The following is a 16748-nucleotide window of genomic DNA, read 5'->3' on the forward strand; positions in this document are numbered from 1 at the left end:
TCTGCCATTTCCCAAGCAAATGCTCAACCCCCCCCAGAGCAATGGGGTGGCAGCCAGGCTCCCCTCAATCCCCAGTTTATGTGCTCACCCCCTCCAATGCCCACCCTCTGCCCTTGGTGCAAACTCACCCTCTCCACCTGTATGGGTAGGTCCACTCTCCAGGGCCGAGGTGTCTTGGCTTCAGAACTTAGCTTTCATGGTTCTCTCTCTGCAAACTCCAATCTGTCCCTTTGCTGTCCCTTTTTGCCCAGACGGAGAGTGGTTTTGTTTGCACCAACAGCCTCTTCAAAGCACTCTGGGCCTTCTCTGTCAAGATCCTCACAACTCTTCCAAAACCTTCCCTTTCTGCATTTAAAAAACTGTTCCAACATGTTTGGTATTTGCAAACTGCAGCAGCACTCCACCTCTCTGGTACCAAAATATATTGCAGTTTGCTAAAGCTGCCAGAATGCAACACACCAGAGATGGATTGGCTTTTAATAAGTGGATTTATGCAGTTAAAAATGTGTGGTTCTTCAGCAGAAAGGCAGCTAGCTTTCAGCTGAGGTTTTCTATTACGTGCAAGACACACGGCGAAATCTGTTGGCCTTCTCTCCTGGCTTCTGGGTTCCATCGGCTTTGCCCAGGGCGATTCCTTTCCTTGAGTACTGAGACGAGGTATGCTGAACTCTCTTCTGACCTCTCTCGCTTAAGCCTCCAGCTAATTAAATTATATCTAACTCATTGTGGAAGGCACTCCCCTTAGCCTACCACAAATGTAATCAGCCATAGATGAATTTCACATACTGATGATTTAAGTCCATAGAAGCAGAAAAACAGGGCATCATCAGCTGGCCAAGTTGACACCTGAACCTAAGCAACCACAGCTTTGTAGGTCATGGAATGGATTTGGATTTAGTTTTGATAACAATGACCAGTTTTTGGAGGCTTTTTTAACAGAAAAGTGAGAATACCCGATGTTTCATTTTCAAATGATCATTGAGCTACTATTTAAAGAGCTGACTATGGAACAAGGAGATCAATTAGGGGGCTAATAAAATAGTTAAGCAAGAGCTGTGAATGGTTTAGATTACAACAGAAGTGAAAGTTGCAAGCTTTACACGAGTCACTGCAATTTAGTTTATATGTTCTTCCAGAGCTTGGTGCTATATTTTACACAGAGTAGTATTTAAGAATATTTGTTGAATGAATGAGTGAATAAATGAGCGTAATGATAGAAGACTCAGAGACTCCGGATATTTAAACTTCCATGTATTATTAACTAAGACAAATAGAAATTGTAAAAATTCAGATAAAATTTCAGAGGGTTGCTGAGGCTTAGAGTTGAAAGTATGGATTGATTATGTTTCAAATAGTTATAACATATATGAAAGAAGATTAAATATAATATTTTCAAATAGCACTTATTTTAAAATAATGAGTTCACTTATATTGAAATTTAAACACCAGTGGTTAACACAATGAAAGTCTTTTGCATTAAAATAAAAAGAAGACTAGGCAAGGAAATTTTTTTAACTAAAATAATGCTTTCTAGAAATGCAAACCAGTGGTCTTGGTAATGATTTCAATGAACACACACACATGCACATCCTTTTGGCTAGATTACTTTAAAAGTAAGTTTTTACCACTTAGAAAAGTATGTTACCAGAATTAGGGAATATCACATATTAATTAAGGAAAAATTATTCAAACTAATTTCATTGTTTCTCATCTTCCAGCACAGATTATCAAATTAATAGATCTAGGAAATGCCATAGGCAGAGTTTGTCTTTATTGCAGCAATAAATTGTTGGTGTTTTTTCCCCCAAGTTTTATATGGAGATATGCTACCTGGATAGCTCTTAGCTGCTACAACAATTACACTCAATGTATATGGAATAATGGATTAATTTCACTGAGTGCATTATCTTCCATATTGCATTAACTTTTTCCATTCAATGTTTATTTTAAAATTTTATGAAGATTTAAAAGGCATACACTAATTTTGTGACAAAGTACGACATGGATGGATAGCTTTATTGTTAAAAATTAAAATATAGTCTCAATGAGTTCTCAAAGGACATGCAACTGACAAAATGAGGTGTAACAATTATATGGAGACAATGTGTGATTTCTGAAAAAAAAACTCCAAAAGTATTACTGGATTATTAATAATTCATGAGAAAGAAATATCAGAGAAGTATTCGGATGAAAGCACAACTTTAGCTGACATCGGGATATGCCTTTATCTTTTAACATTAGTTTTACTTCTTCCAGGAAGCCTCTCCTAATTTGAAATCTTGGTTGTGCACTCTTCTTCTATTAGTACATTGGATTAGGCAATGCTAATCCCAAAACAAAGATATATATTCTTATGAGATAACAAAAATCCTCGTGTTTTTTTTTTTTTGAACACTAGTTGTAATTCTTCTAATAAAATCAAATAATTCTTATAATTTAGTTTAAAGGCACAGATATATCAGCAGAAAAAAATTTGATTCTACTTATAAGTTCTTCAGGTCTACCTATCAGTTGCTGCTTTTCTAGATTTTTCTAGAAGGAAGCTCCATTTCCTCAAAGGTGGAAATCATGCCACCTTTTCCTCTTTTCGTTTTTGTATGTGTATAAAAACACAACTCCCACCCATATACTAATTAATTATCAAAAACAACTATTTAAATTATTTGATAATTTTACCACAAACACAAAATTGTCAGAGCAAAACATAAACTTAATAATATCAGTGAAAATAGTAAGACATTTATTTAAATGTATGCCCTCTGACTATTATGCTAACAAACATATAAAGATTATTGAGATTTCACTAGAAGGTAGTTTCTGGGATTTTCTTATTTTTAAGATAACTCCAGCCTTTCCTAGGTAAACGAGATGGCATTTCAAAATATAACAAAAGTAAAAACAAGCAAACACAAAACACTGGTCTAGGGATGTAGCTAAAGTGGCTGTTAGAGGGAAATTTTGAGCCCTAAATGCTTATTCTAAATAGAAGATTGAAATTAAGGAGGTGTGACTCTATTTTTAAAATATAGAAAACAAAAGAGTGAAAGAAAGTACAAGAAAGGAATTAATAAATCTGAGACTGGAAATCAATGGGAAAAAAGCATACAATAGAAAAGATTAAAAAGGCTAAAAACCAGTTTTTGAAAATTTTAATAAATTTTACAAGTTCCTGGTGAACAAGATTAAAAAAAAATAGAACAAAAAACACAAATAAGAAATATTTGAAAGCAAAGTAATATAACTTAAACATTACAGATGTTACAAGAAATATAACAGGATACCAAGAATAACTGTATTTCAATAAACATGAACACAAATGAAAAGGTCAAATTTTAGGAAAAATATAATTAATTCCAGAATCAATAGACGACCAGCTAGTATTATAATTATTAAAAAGCTAATCTGGTATTGAACAATCTTTGTTCCAAGAAAATTTCAGGTGCAGATAATTTTTCCCACAAGTTCTACCTAACTATAAATAAACAAATAATTGAAGCATACAACAAACAATTATATTTTTCTCAAGTCTATCCTTTAGGTAAACGTCCCAGTGTTAATACCATGGCGTTTGTTGATATTTGGTAATCTAGTCCCACTTTCTTGATCTTCTTTTTTGGGAGTGAATTTGCATTCTTAATACACAATTACTTAATGCCAGGATAAACAGATGTCCAACTAGTATTATAGTTATTAAAGAGTTGAAAAATGGTAAGTAATAAACCATTTTATAAAGTTATTATTATATTGCTACAAAAACTTAACCAAGAATATATAAGTAAGAAAAATCCATGGCTGATATTCACTCATAAACAAAAAATTTGAAAATGTTGAATACAATATAAACAAACCAAATGCAGTGATAAATTAAAAGACAGATTTTGTCCAGAAATGCAAATTTGATTTCCCATTAGCAAAGCGATTGATATAATTTACCGAAGAACAGATTGAGAAGCAAATTTTACTCTATTATCTGTCTCAATATCTGCAAACAAATAAAATATCTTTGATAAAATCAACATTCGTTAAGTTTTAAAAAATAAAACTCATAAATCCTTAGTGAGGTTCAAAAGGCCTAATAAATACTACAATAAGTATTTATATTAAACAAATAGGTAATAGATTATCGGGCTGATAGATGATAGAAATATAGATAGATTAAATCTTAAAGCAAATATCTAATTTGATATTGTCAAATCATGACAGGTCAAGAGTTCCCCCTACAAACACTTATTTTTAACATGAGAATGGAATTCTTGGAAAATGCAGTAATGGGGAAAAAGAATTACAAAGTATAGGGTCAAGAATGGAAAGAAAACAATGGAAAGAATCTCATCACTTACAGGTGCTGGCTGTGTTTGTCTACATCCAAAATCCAAAAGAACCTATAGGTTTTAATATTTAAAATTATTAACATTTATATACCAGAAACAATTTCCTATTTCTATTGAAATGTAACATTTACAATATCAACCCTCTAGGAATAAAACTAAAAAAAAAGATCTTAAATATAATTACAAATCTATCCCTAACTATAATAAATAAGCAGCACTTAATATGATATATTATGGAATGAATGATTCAATATTGGAAAATTGCATGTTACACCCCAATTTATGAAAAGATTCAATATAACTCAAAAATCTCTTTTTGTATGTGTGTATCTGAATATGAGTATGTGAAATTTATCAAACTTAATCTAAAATTTTAAGGATGAGTATAATGCTAAGAATGGAAATACACTCCCTAAAAATAAGAGCAAGAAAGAGGGATTAGTATTACCAAATATCAACAAGACACTATGGTATTGGCACTGGGATGTTTACTCAAAGAACAGAATCGAAAACTGAGAAGGAGGGCAAACAATTTTGGAAACCTGATTTATAATAGAGACAACGCTCAGATCAGTGGGAGGAGAGAGATGAGTTTTCTAATATATAGTGCAGGAGATTTGCAATTTAAAAATATATCAATAAATAATATTGGATTCCTACCTCACACCATATAAAATGAAGACCAGGTAGACTTAAAAACTTAAGAGGCAATACGGGATATCAGTATAACTTACAGTTAAAATTTTAGATAGATAGATACATAGATAAATATATATATATATATATATATATATATATATATATATATATAATTAGACTACATCAAAATTAAGGTTTTATATTCATTAAAATGTTACATAAAGAGATTTTTAAAAATAGTCTAGCCAATGTGGGAAAACATATTTTCACTATATATAACTGCCAAAGGATATTATCCAAAATAAATTAAGAGCACTCTGTGGATCAATTAGGAATAGAAAAAACATTTTAAAAATGGTCATAAAAATGAATACGAATGCTGCAAAAAAGGAAGCACAAATGACACATACTGCATAAAAGCAGAGTTAAACAACTTTAGAAATCAGTAAAATGAAAATTCAAGTGATAATATATTATTTTGTGCCCATCAAGTTGGAAACAAAGTTAAAAGTAAGATAACATCAAATGTTAACAAGGAGAGAGAGCAGTGAGAATTCCAGCCGTTGCTGATATGAATGAAATTGGTATACCAGCTTTTGGAGAACAGATTGCCAAGGTCTTACAAAGTTGAAATGTGCATTCCCTAAATGTATAAATTCTATCACTACATAGGTTTCCTTAAGAAAATCTTTTCTCTCTACTGGAAATATGTATATTTAGAGCAGCATTATATATACCCAGACGTTACCAAAATATCCATTAGGGAAAATGTAGAAAATTAGTCAGCAATAAAAATGAATGGACTAGAGATATACACATTGGCATGGATGAATCTCAAAAATAACTTTGAGTGAAAGAAATCATACAGCGTGATTTAGTTCAAATATAGGCAAAATGAAACAATATTTTATCACCAATAGACTGGTGATAAAAAACACAGAGAAAGGCAAAGAATAAACATAAAATTCAGGATTTAGAGGGGATAGAAGCATACCAATGATCCTATTTCTTGACCTAGAAATAGTATAGAACAGCTTATTTTGCCTCTTCTACTACTACTACTACACACACACACACATTTTAATGCACTCTTATTTATGCTGTATTTTAAGATATAAAAACATAATGGTTTATAGTCTATTGCATTTGTCATATAGTATATCTTCCAGTGAGCCATCTAACACTTTAGCATAAAGGTTTTTTATTCCATAAAGAATTTTCATTTTTGAAAACTTGTTATATTAAGAATTGTCTTTGTAGATCAAGTTCTCTTTGGCCTAATTAAGAATAAAAACATAAAAAAAGACATGTTTTACCAGGATGTGGAAATGATGATATGAAGCAGAGATAAAGGTTAAATACTGGAATTTTGCATCCCAAACACATCTGTGTAAGCAAATGACAGGCATATCATTCATGTGAAAATTATTTAGATAGATTGATAATTACAGTAATCATTAATTGAGTTTATAATATGCCCAAATAATTGGCCAATTACTTTATGTACCCATCTGTAATTCTTATAGTGATTCTGCAAATCAGAATCATAGAAAGAAATGGATTTCCCCCTTACATGGCTCATGTATGGAAAAGATGGGATATGGAACAAGTGTCTCTCTTCCACATATTCCCTCCTCACTCCCTCCTACCACTACACCTCACACCACCATCCTTCCATGCCCAGTGGACAGGTGAAACGGAGTGTGACAAGGCCTGGCTTTTAATCCAGCTTTGCAGTTTAGTAACTTTTGACTTTGAACAAAGTTCTTAAATTCTTAGAGGCCTCAGTTTTTTTGTTTTTGAACTTTATAAATTGAAGTTACTAGGTATCTATGAGTGTCATTATGAGTTTTAAGTGAAATATATATATAAAGCTCCCAGTACAAAACAGCTATCCAATACATTTTAGGTTATTGACACCATCATCATCCTCATCATCGTTATCACCATCATCATCCTCATCATCGCCATCATTCATCCTCATCCCCATCATTCATCCTCATCATCCTCATCGTCATCACCATCATCATCCTCATCATTGTCACCATCATCATCCTCCTCCTCATCATCGCCATCATTCATCCTCATCCCCATCATTCATCCCCATCATCCTCATCATCATTCTCATCATCATCCCCATCATCATCCTCATCATCCTCATTCTCATTGTCATCACCATCATCTTCATCGTCGTCATTCTCATCGTCATCACCATCATCATCGTCATCATCGTCACTCTCACTGTCATCATCATCATCATCATTATTGTCATCTCATCATCATCACCATCACCATCATCATCATCGTCATTCTCATCATCATCACCATCACCATCATCATCATCACCTTATGGTGGCTTCAGTTGGTAGGAATGTGAAATTTCCAAAAAAATCAGCACTTTGGGTTAATAGATAGTTGAAGTAATATAGGGCTGACCAAGAAAATAGAGGAAAAACATAAGTGGGCTAGAAAAATTGGGTATGCTGGGGAAGAATTCACTGTGGTGACAGCTCTTGGGCTCATAACCTAGTTAGGAAGATGATGAAACCTGGAAGAGGCTGATTCTCTGCAGAACAGGGATATCCTTGGAAAAAAAAGCTTGAATGAAGTAAGCAGGAGTTGGTAGGAGGAGGGTTGCAGGGAACAGATTTATCTGGAGAGAAGGAATGAAAGGAGGAAATAACAGAAGAACATAGTTAAGTCAACCACACCTGCCCCAGAGCTAGGAACATTTCAGAACTCTGAACAATTGGACACCAATTTAAACACTCACCCTAGACACCCTGAGAGGACGGTTCGAGCAAGACTGAAGGTGCTGCACTAGATACATGCTGGCCAGGAGGCCCTCACCCAGTGACAGCACAGTTCGCAGGCAGATTTAACTAGATGTTCAGGAGCTCAGGGCTGCTCACTGTCTTCACCCAAGCAATAGCTTCTCTATTTCTGTGACATCTCACTATGAAAAACAGAGCTACTTCGGTGAAATATTTGGACTTTCTATCACACATTGCTCATTTTCACTGGGTTCTGGAGCCTTCTGAATCCTGGCTTCCAACAACCTTATTTTTCAGAATAAGATGTACTTATTCTTTCCTTTTTACTTTTCCCTGGAAGTAAAATTTTTCCTTTAAATCTAGACCAAGAATAGAATTCTGCTACATATGTACAAACCTACTTGATTCCGTTTCATCACCTGTCAGAATGTCTAAGTATTGCCATCTTCAGGTTCCTGGAATCCACCAATTCGCTGTAACCCTGCACAATGTCTACAAATTTGGATCCCCCTTAGACACCATCCATTGCCAGTTAGACACACTTCCACCCTAACGAGTGAGTCTACTTCAAGAAAAGTATCTATCAGTTCATGTCTCTGAGAAATCCCAAGACACTCACCAAAATTATTGAAAAACAACTTGAAAATAGAAAGTTCTATAGGTAACTAAAAATTTAATGACCTTTTCTGCAGTTAATACTTTAAAGGCTATTTGTTATGTGCTTTTTCTCTTAAAATTGAGGTCATGTTAATTCTGTCCAATGTTGACCTCTAAAATACCCATGAGACACCTCCAAAATACCTATGAGACACAATATCCATGAGACACTATTGAGTGTAGAAGGAAAGCTTGTTAGAGATCCTTTAAGTGAGATTTAAACACTGAAGTAGATAAAGCAGCACTTTGTCTTACACTGAACTTCATACCTGAGCGCATAGCCTCTTTCTGAATGCTTTCATAGTCATGCCAGTCCTTTCTTCTTAAACCATCTGTCCATGCATAGAATTGCCCATCTCCCAGGCCCAGTGGAAGTGTCTGCAGAAAAGGAAAGTATTCAAAGCATAAAAACGAGGTATTTTCTTTTACATGGTAGGTAAACATAGTCAGGCACATATTAGGCAATCAAAAAATATTTGTTCAATAAATGATTCTTTTTAGTACACTGAAAAGGGGGCTCATGCTAGTCACCTTTTAAATCATATTTAGCTTTAAAAGAGAGCAGCCTCTGCAGCAAACTTTACCATTTCCTATCATATTTTATTCAGAGACATTCAGCGTGTCCCTTTCTCTAAGCATAAATGCATAACTCTTTTCATTTGCCCAAAATGTAAATATTGGTAATTCTACCAACTTTAGTGTTTATTTGAATTAATTAACCTCTGATCTTTAGAATTTCATTTTATCCATTGTATTTGTATGGTCTGATATTAATATTGGCAACCATCCATTGAATGCTCAGCATGTGCCAGGTACTATGTTACATAAACTGTTCGTGAAGTTCATTTAATATCTTTAATACTCTATGGCTGTAAATTCCCAATTTCCTGTTGAAGAAACTGAGGCCCAGAGAACTAAAATACTTTGACTTAAACCACAATGGCAGGGCAAGAATTTGGACCACTTATATTAAGACCAAACTTGTGGTCTTAATGGCTATTAAATATTTCCATCTAGATTTCTCTTAACTTGAAGTTGAGATTAGCACCCATTCAACCATTGTAGCCACAACATAAGTTTTGTGTTTTTCCCAAACACAATATATTGTAAGGCCAATTTGAAAATTTTCTGTGTACATTGCTGAAGCTACTTCTATTTTTTTATTATGTTCATTTTTGGTAATACAAACAAAAATCATTTTGAATGTGCTTTATCTTCACAATCCTAACAGCCAAGACTGCGGAAAATAAATGTTTTCACATTCAAAAAACATCTCCCATTGTTTTGTTCATTTGTGGAAAAAAAAGAATACATTTGTAGAATAGAGAGAAGAAAATTTGAAAAAGTAAAAAAATAGTCAATTGAAGCAAAACAAAAGATGAATATTTTGGTGAGGTAATTTTATTCTAAAAGCCTTTCCAAGTTTTAAAAAAAGGCCTATTTCCTAGCATATGAAATTATCTACCTTCAGTTCATATTTATGCTTATAAAATTATCTACCTTCAGCTAATATTTATAGCTTATAAAAGAACTACTTATTTTGAAAGGTTGAAAGTGGGGAGTAATATTTTAACAAAACTAAAATATATTAAAAGTTAGAAAAGAGTTTGTAAACTTGGTGACTATTATATACATACTTATTTACAGAAATCTGTCGCTCAAAACAGTGCTGAGTCAGAAAACAACAAAAGAAAAAACATGCAAGGATGGTGGTGAGCTTATATAAAATTTTACAGATAATAATGAAAAAGGAAGGCTGTTAAGAAAGGATAGGGAAAAATAAACTGAAAAACATGTAGTAAAAACAGAAGGAAAGTAGAAGAAACAATTTGGGGGATATGACAGCCAACATTAGAGAAAAAAATTATGCATTTGTTTAATCTAACTAGTGTTAATTTAAAATGAAAAATTTTACCAATCCTCAACTACACATTGAAAATTATAAATAATCAAATAACCCAAAAATACACAGAGCATAATTTGTCTGGCTATGCATTTACAATGATGAGTACTGAAGAATGATGCCCTGCTTTTACATGAATTTAGATAATACTAATTTATAAATATCACCAGATTAAAATAGATAATTTCAGAACAAATTTTGACATGAAACATGGAGATATTTTTTGCACTCTATCTCCCTTATTTTGATACACTCAAGGTAAAAAATCCTTATCAATTGGTAATAACCAGCGGATTGAAGTCTAGTGGTAATCTTTGCTCCCTCCAGACCTCCCATGGAAATAATGATAAAGCATCAGATGAATCAAGAAAGAATATAGTTTAATGGACATAGACTTAAGAGAACTAAATGCTGGAGGGAAGAAAATTTTTTCATAACATAGAACTTTGAAAATAGGAATTGGAGTCCTCTGAGAGTAACAGCAAAAGTGAAAACAAAAATATTGACTGACACTTTTCAAAAAGGGTAGTTGACATCTCCTAGGGCCTCCCTTTTCCTCTGACAACCAGGTGATATCTGTGAACCATCTGCTATACCTGCTAGCGATAAAAGACTGGAGTTAGAATGAGGGGTGTGTGTTTTCAGGCCCCTAGAAACAGTTGAAGGTAAATGTGATGATTAATTTAAGTGTCAACTTAGCTAGATTATGGTGTCTGGCTTACAGGAGCTGTGAAGGTATTTTGTTTACATTGAGTTTGATCCACTTAACTTTGGGAGTGACCATTTGATTAGATTACTTCCATGGATATGTGACATCCCCAATTGTAGGTGTGGCCTTTGATTAGATGGAGATGTGGCTCCACTCATTCAAGGTAGGTCTTGATTCATTTACTGGAGTCCTTTAAAAGGGGAGACATTTGGGAGAAAACACAGTTGCTTGAGTGCAGACAGAAACACAGATATTTGGAGATGCTTGGACTGCCAACTGAGAGTAAATGTGTGGACAGACATTTGGGGATACTGAGCCCAGCAAATATCACCATGTCACTTCCCATGAGATGCTAAGCAAGCCAGAACTCAAAGTTATGACCTGGAGAAGCTAAGTAAAGGCCCACAGACACTTAGAGAGAGGAAACCACTGGCATCAGAAGCTGGAAGTAACGGACCCTGGGAGAGTCTTCTATACCACATAGGGAGGCCCTGTTTGCAAAACCTGAAGAATTGAGCTGCAGAGAACTGGAGACCGTCCAGCTATTTAATTAATAGTTCCAAATTGTGTATGACCTCTGGATTTTTAATTTGGTGATTTGGCTTGGCCATATCTTATTGCATCTTCATGTGCTTTGTGATTTTCCCCTTGTTTGAAGGCATTTGGTTATCTTGATAAGATTTTGAAAATTGTTTTCCCTTGCTCAGTGAAGATTTTTAGTTGTTTGCATTTGCACTGAAGCTCAAAATGCAAGTTCACCTTGCAAGTTCACTCTGTAGTTTGGCAGAGTGTCCTTTCCCTGTCTTATAAGCAGATGACACAGACTAAGGCGCCCCTTTCAAATGGAAGCCCAGTGTCCTCCAGAGTACACAGACAGGGAGTCAAGGACAAGGAATTAAGCCAAGCAATGTTCCTTAAATGCACTATCCTCATGTGCGCCACCCCTACCCCATGCTCTGTGACTCCCACTACATCCCAGGCACCTCAACCCCATCACCTGGCCCCAACACTGCACTCCAAGCACACCACACCTCCTGACAACCCCCAGGTGTTCCTGCCCTACATCCCTACCCCATGCAGGCTCGCATGTCTGCTCAGTCTGATCCATTTCTCCTGTGTAAGTGCAGTCTCCCTCCACCCCTCCTGAGACCCACGCGCATGTGCCCAGACCCTCAAACCCCACCTCCCCCTCCCTGCCCCCTGTAGGTGGTCACCTGTGCATCTTGGCTGCGGGCACTCACCTTAACTCCCAGGCCCCACCCTGAACCCCTGAGTTCTGTTCATGCCTACGTCAGTGTCTGATCCCCCCCAGATCCATGCATGTGTGCATCCCTGCCACACTCCCCCAGCTCTGGGCAAGTACTGATCTGTGCATTAGGCAACACCTGCACCTAGCCTACACTGGTGCAACCTGGCCCCACTGCTTCTGAGCTTAGCGCATGCACGTAACAGGGCCCTACCCCCTAGAGCCGTGCATACCTGGACCCCACCCCCAGACCTGCTCATGGGCACAGCCACATCCTCCCCACTGGGCACACATGCATCCATGCACCAACCTCTTTATCTCCACACTCTATCCCCTGCCCCATCCACTGCACTTTCTTGCCCCACCCCTGGGCACAAGTGCCCTGCCCCCGCACTTGTCAGGTGCTCACATGAGCATCTGTGCTACATAACCCCCACCTGCACATGTGTGCAACCCTGACCCAATCACCCTTCACCTGTGCACCCACAACAGGGTCCCACCCACCCAATGTCACCTGCCCCTTACCCATGTCCCAGAACCCCCACTACCCGTGCCCCACCCCTAGACACTTGCATATCTGCTTCCCTGGACCCCAAACCCTGTGCAAGAACACACCTGTGCCCTGCCCTCCTTAAACCCAGACTTCTTTGTCCTGTACCCCACACCCTGATACCCATGACTCCCATGCTCAATGTGCCCACCCACATACTGCCTGTGAACAAGACCCCACACATCTGTAGAGCCCCCTTACCCCCTCCTGCCATGCACTATGTGTATTCCCCATGGCACCTCCTGCTCCTCTGCTCCAAGACCTGTCAAAGCTCCACCCCACACCCCATGGCCCCCATCCCACACCTCCACAACTGTGTGCCCCACACCCCATACTCACAGGCACAAGCATAGCATCCCTGATCCAGGCATTTACTGCTATGCCCTACCCCATTTCCCACATCCTGCTCCACATACATCCCACAAATAAAAAGCTTTGTCTACGGAAGGAAATCAGTTTCTAAAGTAACCCTATCAGGATGTTTACATGGCTCAAAGGCAACAGAAGATCATTAAGCATATCAAGATGCAGACAGATAGAGCCCAGCCTAATGACCAAATTAAAACACTGGAGGAGACACAGACTTTGGAACAACTAATCAAAGTTGTTCATACAACCCTATTAAATAAAATCAATGGGATGGCTAATGACATAAAGGAGATAAGGAAGATACTAGAAGAGCATCAAGAGGAATTTGACAGAATAAATAGAAAAGAAGCAGATATCACAGAGATTAAAGATGCTATAGACCAAATAAAAATATACTAGAGACACACAACAGGAGATTTGAAGAAGCAGAAGTGGGCACAGAACTATAGAACAGGACAACTGATTTCGAACACACAAAAGAGCAACTCAGAAAAAAGATGGAAAAATTTGAATTGGATCTCAGAGAAATGATGGACAAAGCAAAGTGCACAAATATAAGAGTCTCTGGTGTCCCAGAAGGAGAGAAGAGTAAAGGGCAAGGAAAATCAGTTGAGGATATAATGGAGAAAAACTTCCCAACCCTTATAAAAGACATAAATACGCAAATCAAAGAAGCCCAATGAACTCCAAATAGAATAAATCCAAATAGGCCTTCCCCAAGACACATACTAATCACTCTGTCAAATGTTGAAGAGGAGAAGAAAGTCCTGAAAGTTGCCAGAGAAAACAATCTACTACATACAAGGGTAACCACATGAGACTGAGTTCAGACTACTTAACTGGCACTATGGAGGTTAGAGGTGCTGGTATGATATATTTAAGATTCTGAAAGGGAAAGGCTTCCAGCCAAGAATTCTGTACCCAGTCAGCCAAACTGCCCTTCACACTTAGGGAAAGATGAAAATTTCCACAGACAAATAGATGCTGAGAGATTTTGTCAATAAGAAACCATCCTACAAAAAATACTAAAGGAAGTTCTGCCGGCTGAGAAAATAAAGACAAGAGAGGAAGGTCTGGAGGAGGGCATAGAATTGAAGAGTACCAGTAAGGGTAATTTAAAGGATAAAAAGAGAAAGAGCAAAAGAATATATAAATCTGATAATTAAAGTCCAAAGGATAAGATAGTGGATTCAATAAATGCCATTATAGCAATAATTTTGAATGTTAATGGACTAAACTTATCAATTAGAAGATACAGATTGTCAGAATGGATTAAGAAATATAATCCCAACTATATGCTTCTTACAAAAGACTCATCTTAGATGCAAGGATACAAATAGATTGAAAGTGAATGGATGAAAAAAGGTATTCTGTGCAAGCTGCAACCAAAAGAAAGCAGGAGTAGCTGCACTAATGTCAGATGAAATACACTTTAAATGTAAAGACATCATAAGAGACAAAGAAGGACACAAATACTAATTAAAGGGTCAATTCATTCAAGAAGATAGAACAATCATAAATGTTTATGCACCCAACAGACACTGGCAAAACTGAAGGGAGTGATAGATGTTTCAACAATTAATAGGAGACTTCAATACACCACTCTCCTCTACAGATAGAACAACCAGATAGAGGATAAGCAAAGAAATAAAAAACTTAAATGACCTGATAAATGAATTAGACCTGACAGACATACATAGGTCATTACACCCCCAAAATGCCAGCATAAACCTTCTCTACTGCTTATGGAAGATTCTCCAGGATAGATTATATGCTGGGCATAAACCCCAGCTCTTTATAAATTTAAAATCATTGAAATTATTCAAAGCACTTTCTCTAATCACAATGGAATGAAGCTGGAAACCAATAATTTCCAAAGAATGAGAAATTTCACAAATATATGGAGATTGAACAACACACCCTTAAACAACCACTAGGTCAAAGAACAAATTGCTAGAAAAAATTGGTACCTGTCTGGAGATGAGTGAAAATAAGAACCCAATGCATCAGAATTTACAGGATGTGGTAAAGGCTGTGCTGAGAGGGAAATTTATTGCCCTAAATACCTATATTAAAAAAGGGAAAACAATAAAACTCGAGGACTTAATTCCTCACCTGGAAGAACGTGAGAAATAACTCCAAACTAATGTCTCAAAACATAGAAGAAGAGAAATAACAATGATCAGTGCAGAGTTAAATTAATAGGAGAACACAAGAACAATAGAATCAATAAAACCAATAGTAGGTTCTTTGTGAAAATCAATAAAATCGATGAACCACTAGCAAGACTGACAAAGAAGAAAAGTGAGGGGATACAAATAAACAAAATGAGAAATGAGAGGGGGTCATTACCACAGGCCCTGAAAAAATAAAAATTCATAAGAGAGTACTATGAACAATGAACTATACACCAACAAACTAGACAGCTTAGAGGAAATGGACAAATACTTGGAACACACAAAAAAGTTACACTCACTCAAGAAGAAATAGAATATCTCAACAAACCAATCACAAGTAAAGAGATTCAATCAGTCATCAAAAATCTTCCTACATAGCCCAGGGCCAGATGGCTTCACAGGGGAATTTTATCAAACATTTCAAAAAGAGCTAACACCATTGCTGCTCAAACTCTTACAAAAAATTCAAGAAAAAGGAACACTTCCTAACTCATTTTATGAAGCTAACATCATTCTAATACCAAAACCAAATAAGTTACTACGAAAAAGGAAAACTACAGGCAAACCTCTCTAATGAAGACAAATGAAAAAATTCTCAACAAAATACTTGCAAATCAAATCCAATGGCACATAAATAGAATTATATACCACAACCAAGTGGGGTTTATTCCAGACATGCAAGTGGGGCTCAGCACAAGAAAATCAATCAATGCAATACTACACAATAACAAATTGAAAGGGAAAAATAACATAATTATCTTGATTAATGCTGATAAAGCATTCGACAAAATCTAACATCCTATCATAAGATAGGAGTCAAAGGTAACTTTCTCAATATGATAAAGGGCATATATGATAAACCCATAGCCAGCATCATACACAGTGATGAGAGACTGAAAGCTCTCCCCCTAAGATTAGGAAAGAGACAAGGGTGCCCAATCAGGCAGGAAAAATAAATAAAAGTCATCCACATTGGAAAGGGAGAAGGAAGAGTTTCATTATTGGCAGATGATATGATACTATACTTGGAAAATCCTGAGAAATCTACAACAAAGTTACTTGAGTTAATGAACAAATTCAGTTAGGTTGCGGGATATAAAATTGATGTGCAAATATCAGTAATGTTTCTATACAGAAACAATGAGCTAACTGAGCAGTCGATTGAGGAAAAAATTCCATTCAAAATAGCAACTTTTTGATAACAGAAACGAATCAACATGTACACAGAAAACTACATAACATTGTTGAAAGAAATTAAAGAAGATCTAAATAGGTGGACAGATATTTCCTGCCCATGGATAGGAAGGCTAAATGTAGTTAAGATGTCAGTTCTATCCACGTTGATCTACAGATTCAACACAGTACCATTCAAAATTCCAACGACCTACTTTGA

At 36.2% G+C, this 16748-nt stretch overlaps 1 protein-coding gene across 1 annotated transcript in view; it reads right to left on the bottom strand.

Moving 5' to 3' along the window:
• Positions 1–16748, bottom strand: part of GALNTL6 (polypeptide N-acetylgalactosaminyltransferase like 6) — a 1241919-nt gene that overhangs the window by 825014 nt on the left and 400157 nt on the right. Inside the window, exon 3 of the mRNA XM_077144652.1 lies at positions 8671–8779. Within this exon, the coding sequence (XP_077000767.1) occupies positions 8671–8779 (109 nt within the window). The remainder of the gene's footprint in view (positions 1–8670; positions 8780–16748) is intronic.

The sequence above is a fragment of the Tamandua tetradactyla genome, chromosome 26 (genome assembly GCF_023851605.1).
Source record: "Tamandua tetradactyla isolate mTamTet1 chromosome 26, mTamTet1.pri, whole genome shotgun sequence".
Taxonomy (NCBI): Eukaryota; Metazoa; Chordata; class Mammalia; order Pilosa; family Myrmecophagidae; genus Tamandua; species Tamandua tetradactyla.